The 15,484-nt window shown below is 57.3% G+C and overlaps 1 protein-coding gene across 1 annotated transcript in view; it reads left to right on the top strand.

Annotated features, from left to right (window-relative positions):
* The window catches only part of SDK2 (sidekick cell adhesion molecule 2), a 240,438-nt gene that overhangs the window by 209,142 nt on the left and 15,812 nt on the right, over nt 1-15,484 (top strand). Inside the window, exons 37-40 of the mRNA XM_054572925.1 lie at nt 4,067-4,253; nt 6,767-6,904; nt 9,327-9,488; nt 11,957-12,082. Of these exons, the coding sequence (XP_054428900.1) occupies nt 4,067-4,253; nt 6,767-6,904; nt 9,327-9,488; nt 11,957-12,082 (613 nt within the window). The remainder of the gene's footprint in view (nt 1-4,066; nt 4,254-6,766; nt 6,905-9,326; nt 9,489-11,956; nt 12,083-15,484) is intronic.

The following is a 15,484-nucleotide window of genomic DNA, read 5'->3' as shown; positions in this document are numbered from 1 at the left end:
CCCCGCAGCCCCCAAAGCCAACATCAGACCCTGCTAAGTGGCTATTTGGCCGCCCCTAATTACACTGACACTGATTAGATGACCAGTTAGCAAAGGACCACTGTCTAAGACTTGGAAATCTGTTTAAAACTTAGTTCTCAATTTGCGATGATGTCCCAGGTTATGACAAGGTGCAATTTGTCTCTAATGGTCACAGAGCCCTTTAGAAGTCCTTCGTCCTCTTGAAAACCCAGAGAAGCTAAAAGATTGTAAATGTTTGTGCCCACTGCATAGATGAGGAAATAGAGACCCATTTAGGTGGGCTGGCCAGGACACAAAAACAGCAGGTGACACAGAGTCAGACGCCAGGTGTGCCAGCCACCAAGAGGTGGAGAGGAAGTGCTGAGTGCACAGCCACCAGAGGAACTGGTAAAAGTAATAGTAATTCTCTATGTTCTTGGCTGGGGCTGTTGGTACACACAGCCCCTGACTGTGTTTGGAGCCTGCGTCCTGGTCCAGTGTCCTGCTCGTTGGTTGTTATTCCAGAGAGTGGCCCAGGGCAGAGGCAGGTGGGCAGTGTGAGGGCCACCTCATGGCCACCAGGCTCAGCCATCAATGTATAGGCAGAAACTGAGTCTGCGCAAAGGTGCAGGGCCCGCGCCCAACACGTGGCCAGTTAACGCCTGCGGCCCTGGTTTAGGACAGACTCCAGAATAGACATCTCTCTCCATCTGGGGCGAAGGAGGCAGGAGAGAGGAGGAAAGACGTCTTTCTGAGGAAGCTCTAAGTATAGCTGACACCCTTGGAGTCCTTGCCCAGGAATGCCAGCTGGGAAAACTAAATATTGCGTCCCAAGCATATGCCTCCCATGGGAGAGAGAAGCAGCCGGGCAGAGCCTGCACAGTGTGGCAGCCAGCAGGCGGTTGAGGTGTGGAAGTCTCCAGTTAATGTGCAGACTCCACGTGTCCCCCACCACCACCCTCTGCAGACGTCTGGGAGCTCTGGTTACCCTCACAGCCATGGACGTTAACTGGAGAAAGGGAGTTTCCACCTCCCAGCCATGGATGTTACCCATTGAGTACCACTGACGATGTGTCAGCGTCTCACAGCAGTGAGCACAGCTGACATGAACTGTACTTGGGTCAGACTGAGCTATGATGTGCGTACAGGCAGGCACATCCCTGCAGCTACCGCCTTTCCATGACATGTGTTTATTGAGCAGTTATTTTGTGCCCAGCAGTGTTCTCCATCCACATGAGCATAAACCGTAGGGGAAGGAGACCAGGGACGTACACAACAAATGGCAGCTCCAGATGTCAGGGAGTAAAGCAGGTTAAAGGGAGAGAGACCCAGGGGGAGGTGTGAAAGTTTAAATGGGGTCATTAGGGAAGGACTTAATGAGAAGCTGACGCCTGAGCAAAAGTGAAGAACAGGGCACGAATCATGGACCTGGAAGAAGAGCATTCCAGAAAGAGACAGAAAACAGAGGTCCTGCGGTCAGCGGGTGCTTGGCGTGCACCAAGACTAACGAAGAGCCCTGTGTGTCCCAGAGTGGGTGGGGGCAGCATGATGGGAGGTGGGTCTGAGCAGTGGCCGGGGCCGCACGGTCACTGAATGAGATGATCCAGCCAAGGAGGGTTTGGGGCAGACGGAGGGATGTGGATGATTCTGGTCTTTAAAGGGCGGAGCTGGTCACTGTGCAGAGTGGGCTGGCACGGAGGAAGCACACGAAGAAGCAACCACGTGGAGACGTGGTGGTGGCTAATGCTGGGCGGTGGCATGGTGACAGGGTTTGCTGTCCGGTCTCATGTGAAGAAGGGTAGAGCGGGTAAAACTTGCGGGCGAAGTGAATGCAGAGTGTGAGAAAAGGAGAAGCGGCAGGATTGCTGAGCCATTGGATGAGGGAGCTTCCAGTTACAGGGCAGGAAAAGACAAAAGACGATAGAAGGAGGAGGCTTGAAGGGTCAGCCAGAGTCAGTTCCAGGTTTCTATTGGACGTCCCAGGGCGAGCCCAAGTCGCTGGGTGTCTGGAGTTCAAGAGAGAGGGTCCAAGCTGGAGATGTGAACTGTGGAGTCCTCAGTACACAGATGTTATGGAAAACCCAGAGATTAGACATAATAGAGAGAAAACACAAGAAGTCTGAAAACTGAGCCTTGAAACCAAAACAAAGTGAGTGAAGTCTCAAAACCCACACAAAGAACGTGCTTCCTGGAGGCGGGAGGAATCAGATGGGCCAACAACTACTGGGAGCTCAAGCAAGATGAAATCTAGGAAGCAAATATTCAGGGATGGTCAGACTATGAGCCATGGGTCCAATCTGGCCCACCGCTTGTTTTTGTGAATAAAGCTTTATTGGAACACAGCCACACTCATTTGTTTACAAATTACCCTTGGCTATTTTTGAGTTACCAGGGCAGACCTGAAGAGTTGGAACAGAGATGTGTGGCCTGCTAAAGCCTAAAATATGTATCACCTGGCCCTTTACAGAAAGAATTTGCTGAGTTCTGGATTATTGCTGCAGTTTCTCAGTGAAGGGCCCTCAGCCAACAGTGACCACTTCCCCAGCCCCTACTCCCTGCTCCTGGTCTCTCTTGAGCGTACTCCATGTAGGTTCCCATCCCCACCACCACCAGGAAAAGGAAAAGATTTTCCCTTTCTGGGCCACAACAGTTTCCGTATTGATCACCAGTGGTCAAATGAAAGCCTCATCCTACCTGGCTTAGCACCAGCATTTGACAGGGCAGACCTTTCCCTCCTCCAAGAAATGTTTTCTCCTCTGGGCTTCCCTCACTGGCTGCTCCTCACTCTCCTTGGCTGTTCCAACCCCGATCCCCAACCGCTAAACACCAAGGTCCCAAGAACCACTCCATGACCTTTTCTCTACGTTAACTCTCTTCATGTGCCCTCACCAAGTACCATCTCTGTGCTGATGACACCCAGATTAGTAGTGTTGGCCTTGACCTTTCCCTGTACTTCTAATTCAGTGGGAACTTGGTCTACTATCATATGCCCATTACTACCTCAACTCTCATTCATTTGCCCACATCAGAAGAGTTGGGAAGAAAAAAAAAAGGCAAGGCAGAGTAGGAAAGTGAGAAAAGCAAGGATTTCATAGTAACAAGATGTCCTCACCACCATTCGCACATGCCAAGCAGGGACATTTTATTAGCTCTTGCTCACTTTTACTACCTTCCTCCAGGCACACTGAGAAATTAAGCCAGTAGCAAGCAGAAACCTCTTCTGCCAGCAGGTGGCAACCAATGCCCACTAATCCTCTGCACAGAGGGTGGATCAATAGCTTTCTGGCCAGCCTCCGGACAGTGTACTAAAACTAGTGAAGAATCTCTGAACTTGGCTGACCATGGGTGTTAACTGGCCCACCCCCGCCCCCCTCCAGAACACAAAGTAACTGGAAGCACTTTGCATTCTTTTACTCCTTATGGCCTTTGCTTCCTCACCTTGGTCCTGGGAATAGGTATCCTAACCCCACACAGTCAGACAGCAAAACTGAGGCTCAGGAAGTCATGGGCCAGGTCACAGCCTTGGCACATGGTGCACAGAGGGTCAGCTTCAGGCCAGGGAGCCTCTGCAGCTGGCTTTGCAAATTGTCACGGGCCATTAGATCACCCGGGGGCTTGTCAATATGGAGATGCACAGGACATCCTGCATCCCTAACTGGCACCCAGGTGATGCGACCCACGGGTCCCTGCACCCCACTCTTCACTGGGGTGGACTCTCTGCACTTACCTCCCCTCCCAGGTTCCTACAGAGCAGAATTGGCTTATTGCCCTCATGACTCCATTTTGAGGGCTGGTATGCTGGTGCCATGCTCGAGCCTACCGGCACACGGCGGGTCTGTGCCCTCGCCGGGTTCACAGTCCAGCAGAGCCTGGAGTGTTAGAAAAGGAAGGTTCTAGAGAGGGTCTTGAAACAGCTCTTAAATGCTTCTACACTCCACTGGGTCACTCACACCTACCCTTGAAGTGTGTGGATGGTTATGCAGGCGTCTCTGAGACCCTGGGGCAGGCGGGGGCAGGAGGGAAGCGCTGTCCATCCCCCTTCCCCCACCATCACCTGTGTCTGCAGATTTATTTCTGGGAAGCTGAGCGGAGGAACCTCACAGAGCGGGTGAAGACGCTTTTCCTGGCTGAGAACGGCGTGAAGCTCAAGAACCTGACCGGCTACACCACCTACATGGTCAGCGTGGCAGCCTTCAATGCCGCGGGGGAAGGGCCTCGGAGCACCCCTACCCGGGGCCAGACCCAGCAAGCAGGTGGGGGAGAGCGGCTGGAAGGGGCGGGGGAGCCGGCCTGGGGAGCGGAGGAGGGGACACCTGGCCCTGGCCTCTGGGCTCTTGTGGGGGGTGGAGGCAGCTGCCCGATCCCACCTACTGAGACATCTGGGCTGTCCCATGGGATGCCCTCCAGAGTGGAAGAGCACAGCCCCAGATGGGGGCCAAATGTGATGCCCGGAAGAGCAGCTGTCTCCACAGAGCCTTGGGAAGAGCCCTCTCCCACCACCCCCACCTTGCCCCTAGAGCCCACCTTGCCGATGGCCAGTCCACACCCAGTCAGCCCACTTCTGCTCCCTGCCTGTTCCCACCAGCATGTGCAAGGTGCTGGGATCACAAGAACTGTCCCCAGGGAAGGAGGCAGATCACAAACAAGCTTGGAAGTGAATTAACCTCTGGAGGCTGTCAGTGATCTAAGGACAGAGGCAGGGGATGGACAGATGGCCTGTTTGTTTATTTTGTTTTGTTTTTGCCCTCACCTGAGGACATGCTTACTGATTTTAGAGAGAGGGAAAGGAGGGAGGGAGAGAGAAAGAGACATCGGTGTAAGAGAGAAACATCCATGGGGACTGAATTTGAAACCCTGACTGGGAATCGAACCCTCGACCTTTCAGTTTACAGAATGACACCCAACCAACTAACCTACACCAGCCAGGGCTGGACAGATGGCTTTGGATAGGTTTGCCTGCAGAGGCGTCTCTGAGGGGTGACATCTGAGCTGACGTTTGAGTGAGAAGAGGCCAGCCATGGGAAGTTCTGGGGGAGGGTGTTCCGGGCAGAAGGAGCAGCAGGTGCAAGGGTCTGGAGGCTAGAGGGGATTTAGAGGGACAGAGAGAAAGCAGGTGGCTGGCAAGGAAATGGGAGTCATGTTCTCAAGGTTCTGGGGGCCTTGGAAGGAAGTTGGGATTATCTAAGTGCGGTGACAGCCACTGGCAGGACTAAGCAGTTGGACGACAGGATCTGGTTTGTGTTTTTTTAAAGATCTCTCCGGCTACTGTGCAACAGACAGACTGAGGGAGGGGAGAGGGTGGAGGCAGGGGGGCAAGTAGGAGGCTGGGTGGCAGGCAGGGCCGAGGAGAGGAAGACGCTGAGAACCCTGCTGCCCACAGGTGCCGCACCTGCCCTCCATATAGGGTCCAAAGTCACCTTTCAGACAGTATTATACTTGATCCTTCTGGAAGCCCCGGGGGTGGGTAGGGTAGGTGGTGCTCCTCTGCCACTAGGAGCAATGATAACCCAGGGAGTGATGCCTCCCAGGGTCCCCCAGTAGGACATGGAGTAGCAGAGGCCTAAGGCCAGATATCTGAGCGTGTTCCGAGCTCTCATCAGCCCCGCTCCTTTGCCTGTCACGGAGTTCTGTCCTTGTGGGTTTGAATACACGCCTTTTGTCCTGACCCCCTTTAAGTGACTTTTCCAACCTGCTGCCTCCCATCCTGTAAATATCCTTTTCTCTTAAAGAGACATCAAGGCCCATGGAGTCAGTTCCTAAGCATTGTTCTCTTTGGGAACAAGCCCTGGCTCCAGGAAAACTCTTCTCCTCCACTGGCTCCCAAGGGTCTGACTGTCTGCCTGCCTGTCCTGACCATTCTCTGTTGGTGTCATCAGCCGGATGTGAGCCCCTGGGAGCCTGGAAGCTTCTGTCACTGTAACAGCAGGACAAAGTGTTCTGTCCCACATCCCTCTAGCCAAGCGGAGGCAGGAAAGGCTCCCTGAGCTCGCCTCCCTCCTTCAAAGACTGCTCCCTGACGCGGCCTGTCCCGGCGCTGGACTGAGCGGGGTCGTGTTAGCTCCAGCTCCGTGGGGGTGGCCCCGACAATAATAGCCTGGTCATCCTGCCGGAGCCAGCTCAGGATGCCGCCCAGTTCACGCTTCCTTCCCGTCCCCTCTGTCCTCCCCCGAAGGACACCCACCCCCATGTTTCTGGGTTCTCAGTCCAAGAAAGCATCTCTTCCAGAGGGTTTGACCGTCCCTGGCTCAGGCTGCTTCTTGACAGCGTGATCTCTGGGCGACAAGCCCTGTGCCCTGGAAACAAGAGAAACTGCAGTTCTGGCACCTTCTTGTTCAGTGTCCCCCTGATGCCGAGGCCCAGACACCCCCCGTGTCCCCCCCCCCCGACCACGGGAAGCTGAAAGAGGAGCCCCACAAAGCCCGGGCATGGCCAGGCCCTGCAGACACCCTGGGGTGGGACACAGTCCTGTCCTGGGCTCTTAGCCAGGGCTCGGGGCCCCTCAGCAGGAGGAACCGAGTTCTCCAACTTTAGGGAAAAGAATTCTTGGACTTGGATGTTGGAAAGCGAGCGTTAACGACACAGTGGGGAAGGAGAGGCAGTCCAATGACCTCTGGCAACCCCTCCTGCTCAGAGCCCTGCTCTCTTGGTCTTCCGGGGCCCAGAGCCCAGCACCCCTGCTGGTTCCTTGGACCTGAACAGGGCTTTGAACATCCAGGCAAGGAGAAAACAGAAACCCTGTGCTGTCTCCTCCCCCGCCCACCTGCAGCCCCCAGCGCTCCCAGCTCGGTCAAGTTCAGCGAGCTGACCACAACCTCGGTGAACGTGTCCTGGGAGGCCCCGCAGTTCCCCAACGGCATTCTGGAGGGCTACCGGCTGGTGTATGAGCCCTGCACCCCCGTGGATGGTGAGTGGGGACACCAGCGTGGCTCCTTAAACCCCCCTCACAGCGGCTCTCTCAGTGGGGGTCCCCTCCACCATTACTGTAGTCCATGTGCAAATGTCCCCCAGCTTATAAATGGGAAACGGCGACCAAACAAGGGAAGGGGGAATTCCAAGGTGAAAGAACAAGTTGGGGGCAAAGCTGAAGAGCAGCCCAGGTGTCCTAACTCCAGGAGAGAATTTTTAAATCTATTCTTCCCCTTCTGTCGGTGGCCTTCAGAGGACAGGAAGGGAAACCTGTGAGAAGTAGAGCGCCCTGAGCTGGACGGGTCTCTTGTGGGCCTGTGAAGATGGGGATCCCTTCATGGTCCTGGCCTATGCGTGCGCCATGCTCAAATTTGGGTCTCAGCCTTACTCTGAGCTCGGCTCTCTTTGCCTTTCATGGAGTCAGGAACCCCTTCAAGAATCTGTTAAGACTAGAGCCTCTCCTCAGGAGGATGCACAAGTCCGGGGAGACCTTGCACCCTGTTCCCTCTGCAAGCCTCAGACCACGGACCTGCTCTGCAGCTTGCCTCCCCCTGGCCCCGAGCCCGTTCCTCCGAGCCCCCCCTGCAGCCCCTGCCCCACCCTGCCCTCCAGGCCCTGGCTGGGACTCTGCCCCACTCTCCAGCTCCGCCACGTGGGGTTCGCCCAGAAACCACAGCTATTTACTCACAGAGGGGGAAAAAGAGTGGGCTCCCAGTTGCTTGCATCCAGTCCCAGAGCCCAGCAAGGCCTTGGGTGTGTGGCTGGCCTACCAGGTGGCGCCCCGGTGGCCAGAGGTGACCGCCTCTGGGCTCACTCCTCCCGGACAACTAAGCCTGGCCGGAACAAGGGACGGAGCCATGAGAAGGCTGCAGTGGCCAGCAGTTCTGGGTCAGCCGAGGAAACAATGGCCCTCAGTTTTCTCCACCACCACCTGTGTGCCAACAGCTTCCTGCTCTGGAAAGTGGCACTGTGTGCTAGGACAGTGAGGGGGAGCCAGCCCCAGGATCCGTGGTCAGGTTCAGGGCCTGGGAAAGGGGCTGTTTCTGCAGAGCAGGAAGGAGAGGACGGAAGTCATGGGGAGGACACGCAGGAGGATGGGACAGGCACTCACTCATCACAGCGGCCTCCGCCTGGCCCGCCTGGGGGGTCCCACACCTTGAGAGGTGTAAGCACCATGCCCTTGGCTCCTCGTCCAGCAGGTCCGAACCCTACCGCTGACTCCACACCCTCACATACTCCCATCTGCCCCGTTATGGCCCAGCAAATAGGACTGCCAAGCCTTGTTTGCCGCTAGGCGGTGCCCAGTCTGGCCGCACAGCATCTACGCACCAGCTTCATGCCTTAGCCCTGGGTTCAGCTCAGGAGGCCTGGCGAGGATCCAGGACCCCCTTTCCTGTAGGGAACACCAAGGCCCAAGCAGGTGAGGGGTTTGCTCAGGAATGCCAAGGAGCAGGTAAGTACCCAGAGCTAGTGTTCCGGGCCCTGGGGCATGTCCCCACGTCACCCCAAAGGTCATTTCATTCCTGCAGGAAGCATCTCTTAAACAACCCTTTGTTTATTCAACAAGTAGCATGGGCACGTACCAGGTTTCTGGTGCTCTGCTGTTTCATTTAACCTCATAACGTCAGGCCTGAGATGCTACTGATACCCTCAGTGGAAGAACAAACTGAAGCCAGGGTAGGGGACATAGTCCAAAGACCCCTGCGGCCAGTGCTGCGTCTGAGCACAGCCTGAGCACCACTCTGCCCGTGGTGGCGGGCATGCTCGGGGGACACGGCAGGAGAAAGTCAGTCCTGGCCCTCGGGGCGGCTGGCACGCGGAGGGGCTTGGGTCTATGTGACACAGCACAAACTCTAACCTCCCGAAAACCATCCAGGCCTCCCCTCTAGTTGCCACATTTTGAGGTGCAGTTGACAGAGGGGAGCTCAGATTGTCCCGGCTCTGGGCCCCGGGGTTGTCCCGCTGTAGGAGTTGACATTGCCCTCACCTGGCTGCAGGTGTGTCTGCTTCAACTCTGGGCCAGTGCCGTCTTTACAGAAGCACTTCCTGAAAGGTGATCCTTGGAATTGGAGTTCACTAGGGGAAAAAAAAGTGGGGTATAAAATATGTTCGGTGTACAACAGTTAAGTCAAACAGGATGGTGAGGTTTCTTCCCCTCCAGAGGCAAAAGGACCCTGCGGTTATTTAACAGGCAGCACGTAGCTTTTCTCAAGCGAATTTGGCCATGGAGACCTTTTTCCTAAGAACAGCCTGTAGGACTGAGGTCTGAGAAACAGTCTGGGAGACACTGCATGTGGCCGAGGGTGCCAGCCCTGCCTTCTGCCACAGGGCTTTGGCCCTGCTGCTCCCTCCCTCAGGGCGCCTCACCTGCCCCACAGTCGCCACATGCTCTGCCTCCTGCCTGCCCCCCCCCCCCACAGGAGTCAGTAAGATCGTGACGGTCGACGTGAAGGGGAACAGCCCTCTGTGGCTGAAGGTGAAGGACCTGGCAGAGGGCATGACCTACAGGTTCCGCATCAGAGCCAAGACCTTCACCTATGGGCCCGAGATCGAAGCCAACGTCACCACGGGCCCAGGCGAAGGTAAGGGAGCATCAGGCCGACACGGGAGCTGGGTCCTCCACGCGCAGCATTCAGCCCCCAGTGTGGGAAGAGGTATCCAGAGCCGTGCTAGAGCCTTGAGGCACAGGGCGGAGCAAGACGGGGTCCCTGGTGTAGCTCATGGGCTGGGGGGGCAGCAGACACAGGAGAGTACGGGGAGGGGCCTGAGGCGGGAAGGGAGGGGTGGGTGTTGATGGAGGGGTGGGAGAAGGTGGCTGGGCTGTGAAAGGTCACCGGTGGCATCAAATATTTCTCCGGGTGACATGTCAGAACCACTGGGGTTCTTTTGACGAATGCAGGTTCCTAGGCCCCAGGAATTCAGAATCTCTGAGCATCCACCCTGGGAATGTACATTTGAACAAGGGCTGAGGGTGACTCTTTGGCTCACCCTGGCAAGAACCACTGGTGGGGGGCGGGGGCAGGAAGACAACTCGGGCAACGCTGAAGGCAGGGCACCTGCCGGCTGTCTCCTTCCGGAGAGAGGTGACCGAGACAGGCAAGGTTAGGGGGAGGGGAAGACGGGGGTGGGGGCCACGGCAGCAGTGCACCGGGCCTGAGGCGGGGTGGGGGAGGGGCTGAGGAGCTGAGGTGCGGAGCCCTGGGGACCACAGAGGAAAGAGTGGCTTTGTTTGGGTTTTGTGACAGCTCTTGGGGTCATCCTTGGGCTGGGGACATTTTTCAGGGCACCCGCAGTGTTTGAAGTTTAGCTCTCCTAAGTCCTTGTCACCCACATAGGATATCTCCTCCTGAACACAAAAGCCACCTACCTACTCTCCAGGCCACTCCCTTCCCTCCCTTCCTGAGACAGAACACAACCCATCCCAAACTTTCCCTAAAATCCCTCTCCTCCTCTTCCTCCCTGCCCCACCAAGCAGGTGTGGGCTGGGCCCCCTTTAACGGAGCCTGGCTTAGCCTGGCCCCTGGAAGGCAAGCCGGGCCGCAGAGGCCCCGTCTCCTTGCCTCTCACCTGCCTGATGGGTTTGCCCTCCGTGCTGGTTCAGGCTGGCCACACTTCACTGTCTTTCTGGGCACTCTCTACCCGCCACCCCCTGCTTTGCGCAGAAGCTGTCTGGCTCCTGGGCTCCACTGGCCCAGAGCCCACATGGCTGCAGGAAGAGCTCACCTTGGAGCCTGCTCTGCCCTGTGCCTGCCCCAGCCCCTTCCGTGCACCTCTCACCTGAGCCTGCTTTCCTGGGAAACAAAAGCAGGAAGCGCACTGTCAGGGCCGAGCAGTGGCATGGGGACAGGAGATGGCCATCTGGAGGACACACTGTTCTAATCTGTGGCCTGAAGTGGCCCAGGCCAGGGCAGGAAGTGCAAAGGAGGTAGGGGGCCCCTCCGAGGAAGAACCGAGCTGCACCCTGCAGGTGTGAGGAGGGGTCCGAAGCGGGAGGATGAGCAGTTCCCATGCACCCCTCCCCAGGCCAGGCAATGGTTGCACACAGGAAGCTCTGGTCCAGGAGGAGACCACCGCTCCTTCTCTCAGCCCCGAGCGCTGTCCTGTGCAGAAGAGTACTCGGGGTCCTAAAAGCCCCCACCGCACCCTTCACACCTCCCTGGGGCTGTGTCCCCCACCCTATCCCCCAGCTGCCTTTGCCCAGTACTGTACGTAGGCAGGGCACACATTAAGGAAGGAAGGAAGGAAGCGAGGCCCTCGAGGTCCCAGGTCAGCACTGGCTGTTGGGGGGGCCATGGGCTGCCACGCTCTGTTAGTGAGTCCCTGGCCTCCGGTCCAGCCCACCAGCGCCTGGGCCCAGAGACCTTTCATCCGATGCTGGACTCAGCGCCTTTCCCAGCAGGCGTCCACAGGGGCCACCGCACTGGCTCGGCCAGCCTGTCGCCCGCGCTCACTCCCTCTAAGGAGCAGAGGCCGGGGCCTCCTGCGGCCCCAGCCTCCTCTCTCCTTGCCTCACAGCAGATGCCGCTGCGGCTGGAGGATTTCAGGCAGGACGTGGGGAGGACATTACCATCATAGGCCAGGAGGGAAGATGTCAGGGGGTCCTTCAGCGCCCCACAAGCAACGTCCTCTGATCATGGGCCTACCCTGCCATCATCACACCCACCCTCACTGCCCCCCATCAAGCCTTGCATTCCAAAAGGCCTTTACATCTGGGAGAACTAAGGCACCCAGGGGCTATGTGAATTGATCGGTCACCCATCTAATGGTTCTAGGTTAGAACTAGAAACCCGGGTCCTCTGAATCTGCTCCAGGGACCTGTTGTACATGACCCAGAGACCTTCCCGTGCCCCGGAACTTGAAATTTGGGGGGTGTAGGTGACTCAGAGGAGAACGTCCTCGGAACGCTCCTCAGGCCTTGGCACGCGCAGGGATTCTGGAGACCCTGGCAGGGGTGGTTTTGTGGCCCAGCCCCTCCTGCTTGGGCACCGGGAGACAGGCTGGGTGCCCGTCTGGTTCCGTATATCCCTTGCCCACTGTGTGCTGTTTGCAGGAGCCCCGGGGCCGCCCGGAGTGCCCATCATTGTGCGATACAGCTCCGCCATCGCCATCCACTGGTCCAGCGGAGACCCTGGCAAAGGACCCGTCACCCGCTACGTCATAGAGGCCAGGCCTTCAGGTATGCCCGCCCCGGGCTGAGCCGGCTGTCCCCGTGGAATGGGAATCTACATCTCACTTTCTCCCTCCTTCCTGAGTAACCTCCACTGGGTGCACTTCTGTCTGCTGTCACCTGAGATGGTGCTTGTGCTACTCCAGGTGAAGCTAGAGGTGACCCATGTGAGTGGGAAACAGGCCACCGCTAGCTAAGGTGCACCCTTAGTTACGGAACACCCCAGGGGCCCTGGAGCACCGCGCTCCGTGCCGGGTGGAGGCCAGTCAGGTGGAGGATCGTTCAGGAAGCCAGAGGAGTGCAGAGTGGAGCTCACATAGGTTAAGCGCCCATGTCCACCATGCGGCCTCACTGACCAATGCCCCCTAAGGAGGCCAGCTGTCCCCCAGAGACCTCAGCCGCCTCTTTAGGGCCTGTCTCTGCCATCGCGACCATCTTGGCAGCTCCTGCCATCGCGCCACCCTCTCCTGTCAAGCCTGAAATCGAATCACAAGAACTTCCAAAGCCATCGGGAGATGAGCAGCTGATAAGTCGCTCCAGGGGGCTGTGCCGCACGCTCCTGTTTCACAGTCGCCGCTGACACCTGCTTCTCCCGGCTCCCCTTACGCACGGGAGCCCTCAGCCACTGCCAGCTCCCGCCGTTGCTAGGCTTCCAAGTTAATCAGAAGTGCCGGAGTCAGCAAAGGCTGGAGGCTTATTCTTGGTCTTCCATGGACCTGTGATTAGGCGCCTGAAGTTGAAGCATTATTTAAACAAAAACTGTGCTACCCAGCACAAGCCACAAACAGTAGTCGTAACAGGGAGTAGTCAGGCATGGCAGTAAGTAGCTGATGCTTCTAATGAGGGATATCGAAGCATCCCAGTAACAAATCGTTCATTCCTGAGGGTAGCTGAGAGCTAGTCATCTCAATAGCAAGTAGTTAATTTCAGTGGTTCCAGGAAGCAGCTCCCACCCTGTCATTGCCATAATCTCAGGCTAATGATTACAGTGGCCAATAGCTAATACATGTAGCGGCTGAGATTCAGCATGTAGCCGGAAGGTGTGCATGCAGTTGGCTCTCTCCCTGCTCCAGATGGTCCCTCCCCGGCCCTCCAGTGCTAGCCGCTGAGTTGTCCAGGAGACCGCTGCATGCTTCGCCTAACCAGGGCCTGAGCTGGTTTTTTCTACCCGAGTTGGCCGGTGAGGGTGCCAGGCTGTGGAATGTTGGCTCCAGACTGGAATTTGGCCCTGTCGATTTTCCACTGTTCCCTAGGAGGCCCAGTGTGGGACCTAGTATTCCAGGTTTGGGGGCTGTGAGTTGGTCCACACAGGTGGGATCAAGAACTGAGCGTAAGAGGGGAAACCACGCTAAGGTCCCTTGAAGGATCGGGACTCGGAGCAGTGGCATAGGGCTGGTGATGGGGGTGGCAGGCAGTGAGGAAAGGACAGAGGGCCTGGGGAACACCTTGCCTCTCTCCATGGCTCCTAGCATGGGCGGTCATCTTCCCACCTCCGTGTCCCTGGAAGTGTGTGACCTCACCGTCCACATCTTCAGGGCATGTTTTGTGCCAGGCAGAACCAACTAAACACACCCTCATTCTATGAACCAAGAGCAGCCAGGCCAGGGAGAGGTGCACTCAAGGTTTGCAGCCCCAGGAACCTACCCTGCAGATCAGCCGACTCCCAGGGCTGGAGGCCAGAGCCACAGCCTGACATTCCAGAGGCTCCTGGCCTGGCCCCGGTGCCCCAGCCCTACCCTTTGTTTCTGTGTGGGGAGAAACGGGGCAGCTCACATAGCAGACAGGAGGCCCTGGCTTCTGGGAGGCAGCAGGGTCCCAGATGAGCCCATCCAACAAGCACTGATTCGGCTGCTGATGGTCTGGGCGCCACCCTGGGCACCCAGAGGGAGTTCAGTGCCAGGAGGAGTCAGATGGCTCTGGGCTGAAACCCCCAGCTCTGCCACTTAGAGCAGGGTGGCCTCGGGAAGATGGGTTTAGTTCTCTGTGCCTCGGTTTCCCCATCTGTAACATGGGTACAACCGTTCCTCCTTCCTGCTATTGCTATGGGTATGAAGAGTAAAGCCCTTTGAGCCACGATGCTTGATGAGGAATGAGTGTCACCGTGGTATGGTCTCCCACCACCACCATCATCCCTGTGACTGTCATGAATGAGAGAATCCAGAGTCATGGGAGGAAAATGGATTTGCACCCCAACACTTAGATTTGGAGGCACGCAGTACTGAAACTGAGGCACATAATGCTATGAAGAGGCTGGGGAGGAGAGATTTGCATTTATTCATTCCACACATAGAAGATGCCTGGGCGAAGTGTGGGGCTATGCAGACAAATTAGGCATGATCCCTGCCCTGGAGGAATTTCCCAGCCTGGTGAGAGGCAGGCAGACAGGCAGACAGACGTTAAACAAAAGATGGGATGTGTAGAAGGCGCCCAAAACCAAATAAAGATGGTGGAAGGTGCGTGCAAGTCTCAGGACCCAGAGCCTTTGGTCACAACAGCAAAGAGCAAAGAGGTCCCCACGGCCGCCTTTGCATTGGAGAATCTAGACAGAGAGGGGCGGGAAGGCAGCTTCAGCAGGTCCCACCCCACTCTTGGTCCCAAATTCCAAAATGCCGATGGGGGGCGTGGCACCTCCCCTAGAGTTCCCGACCAGGGTAGATCTGCAAAAAAGTGTGGTGTGGAAGACAGCCCAAATCCATCCGTCCCAGGGAGGGGCCAAGCTGGAGCTGGGGGGGCCTGTGGGCCCAAAAGGCAGCTCTTCCCAAAAGGAGTTCAGAAGCTGTCAAGGAGGAAGGGCTCCCGGGGAGGGGGAGGCTGGAGAGCCGGGAGGGGCGTGCTGGCGGGGTGAGTCCAGGGCAGCCACAGCCTCGAGGACCCACCTGTCCCTGGAGCAGGTCACGGGATGGAGGACCTGGCAGCTCAGCCCCCCGAGGTCCTTCTAAGACCTCTGGACCCCTGGTCCACATGAGAAGGGAACCCGGCCCGGGTGGCTTGACACGTCGGTTCCCAAGTGAGCCGTGCACGAGCGCAAGCAGGAGGACTCTCCCGCTTTCCCAGGGCCAAGCCGGCCCCATGAGCCCGACACAGAGCACCTGGCCAGGGCCCTCCCAGTCTGCACGGCACCCTGGCGGATGCTTGCCTCATCTCTGGCACAGGCAGAGGGCCGTTGCCTTAATCTTAGGCTAATAAATTAAGACAATGGGGAGGTGGGGTGGGAAGGGCCTGAAAGGGAAGTCAGGACCTCAAAAGTTGGGATGATGGTGGGCAATAAGGGTGGAGGACAGAGAGGCGTCCGTCTGGCCCTCTCTGGCGTCCATTTCTCCTCAGACCCCTGCTCCTAGGTATGGAGGGACTGAGGAAAGGTCCCCTTTAATCCAGCCTCCTTGACCAAACCCTCACGGGCAACTCCAATCC

This window comes from Pteronotus mesoamericanus, unplaced genomic scaffold (assembly GCF_021234165.1).
Source record: "Pteronotus mesoamericanus isolate MK-2021 breed Mesoamerican mustached bat unplaced genomic scaffold, CSHL_Meso_final contig_246, whole genome shotgun sequence".
Classification (NCBI taxonomy): Eukaryota; Metazoa; Chordata; class Mammalia; order Chiroptera; family Mormoopidae; genus Pteronotus; species Pteronotus mesoamericanus.
The sequence above is the reverse complement of the archived record's forward strand: the minus strand, read 5'-3'. Positions and strand labels throughout refer to the sequence as shown.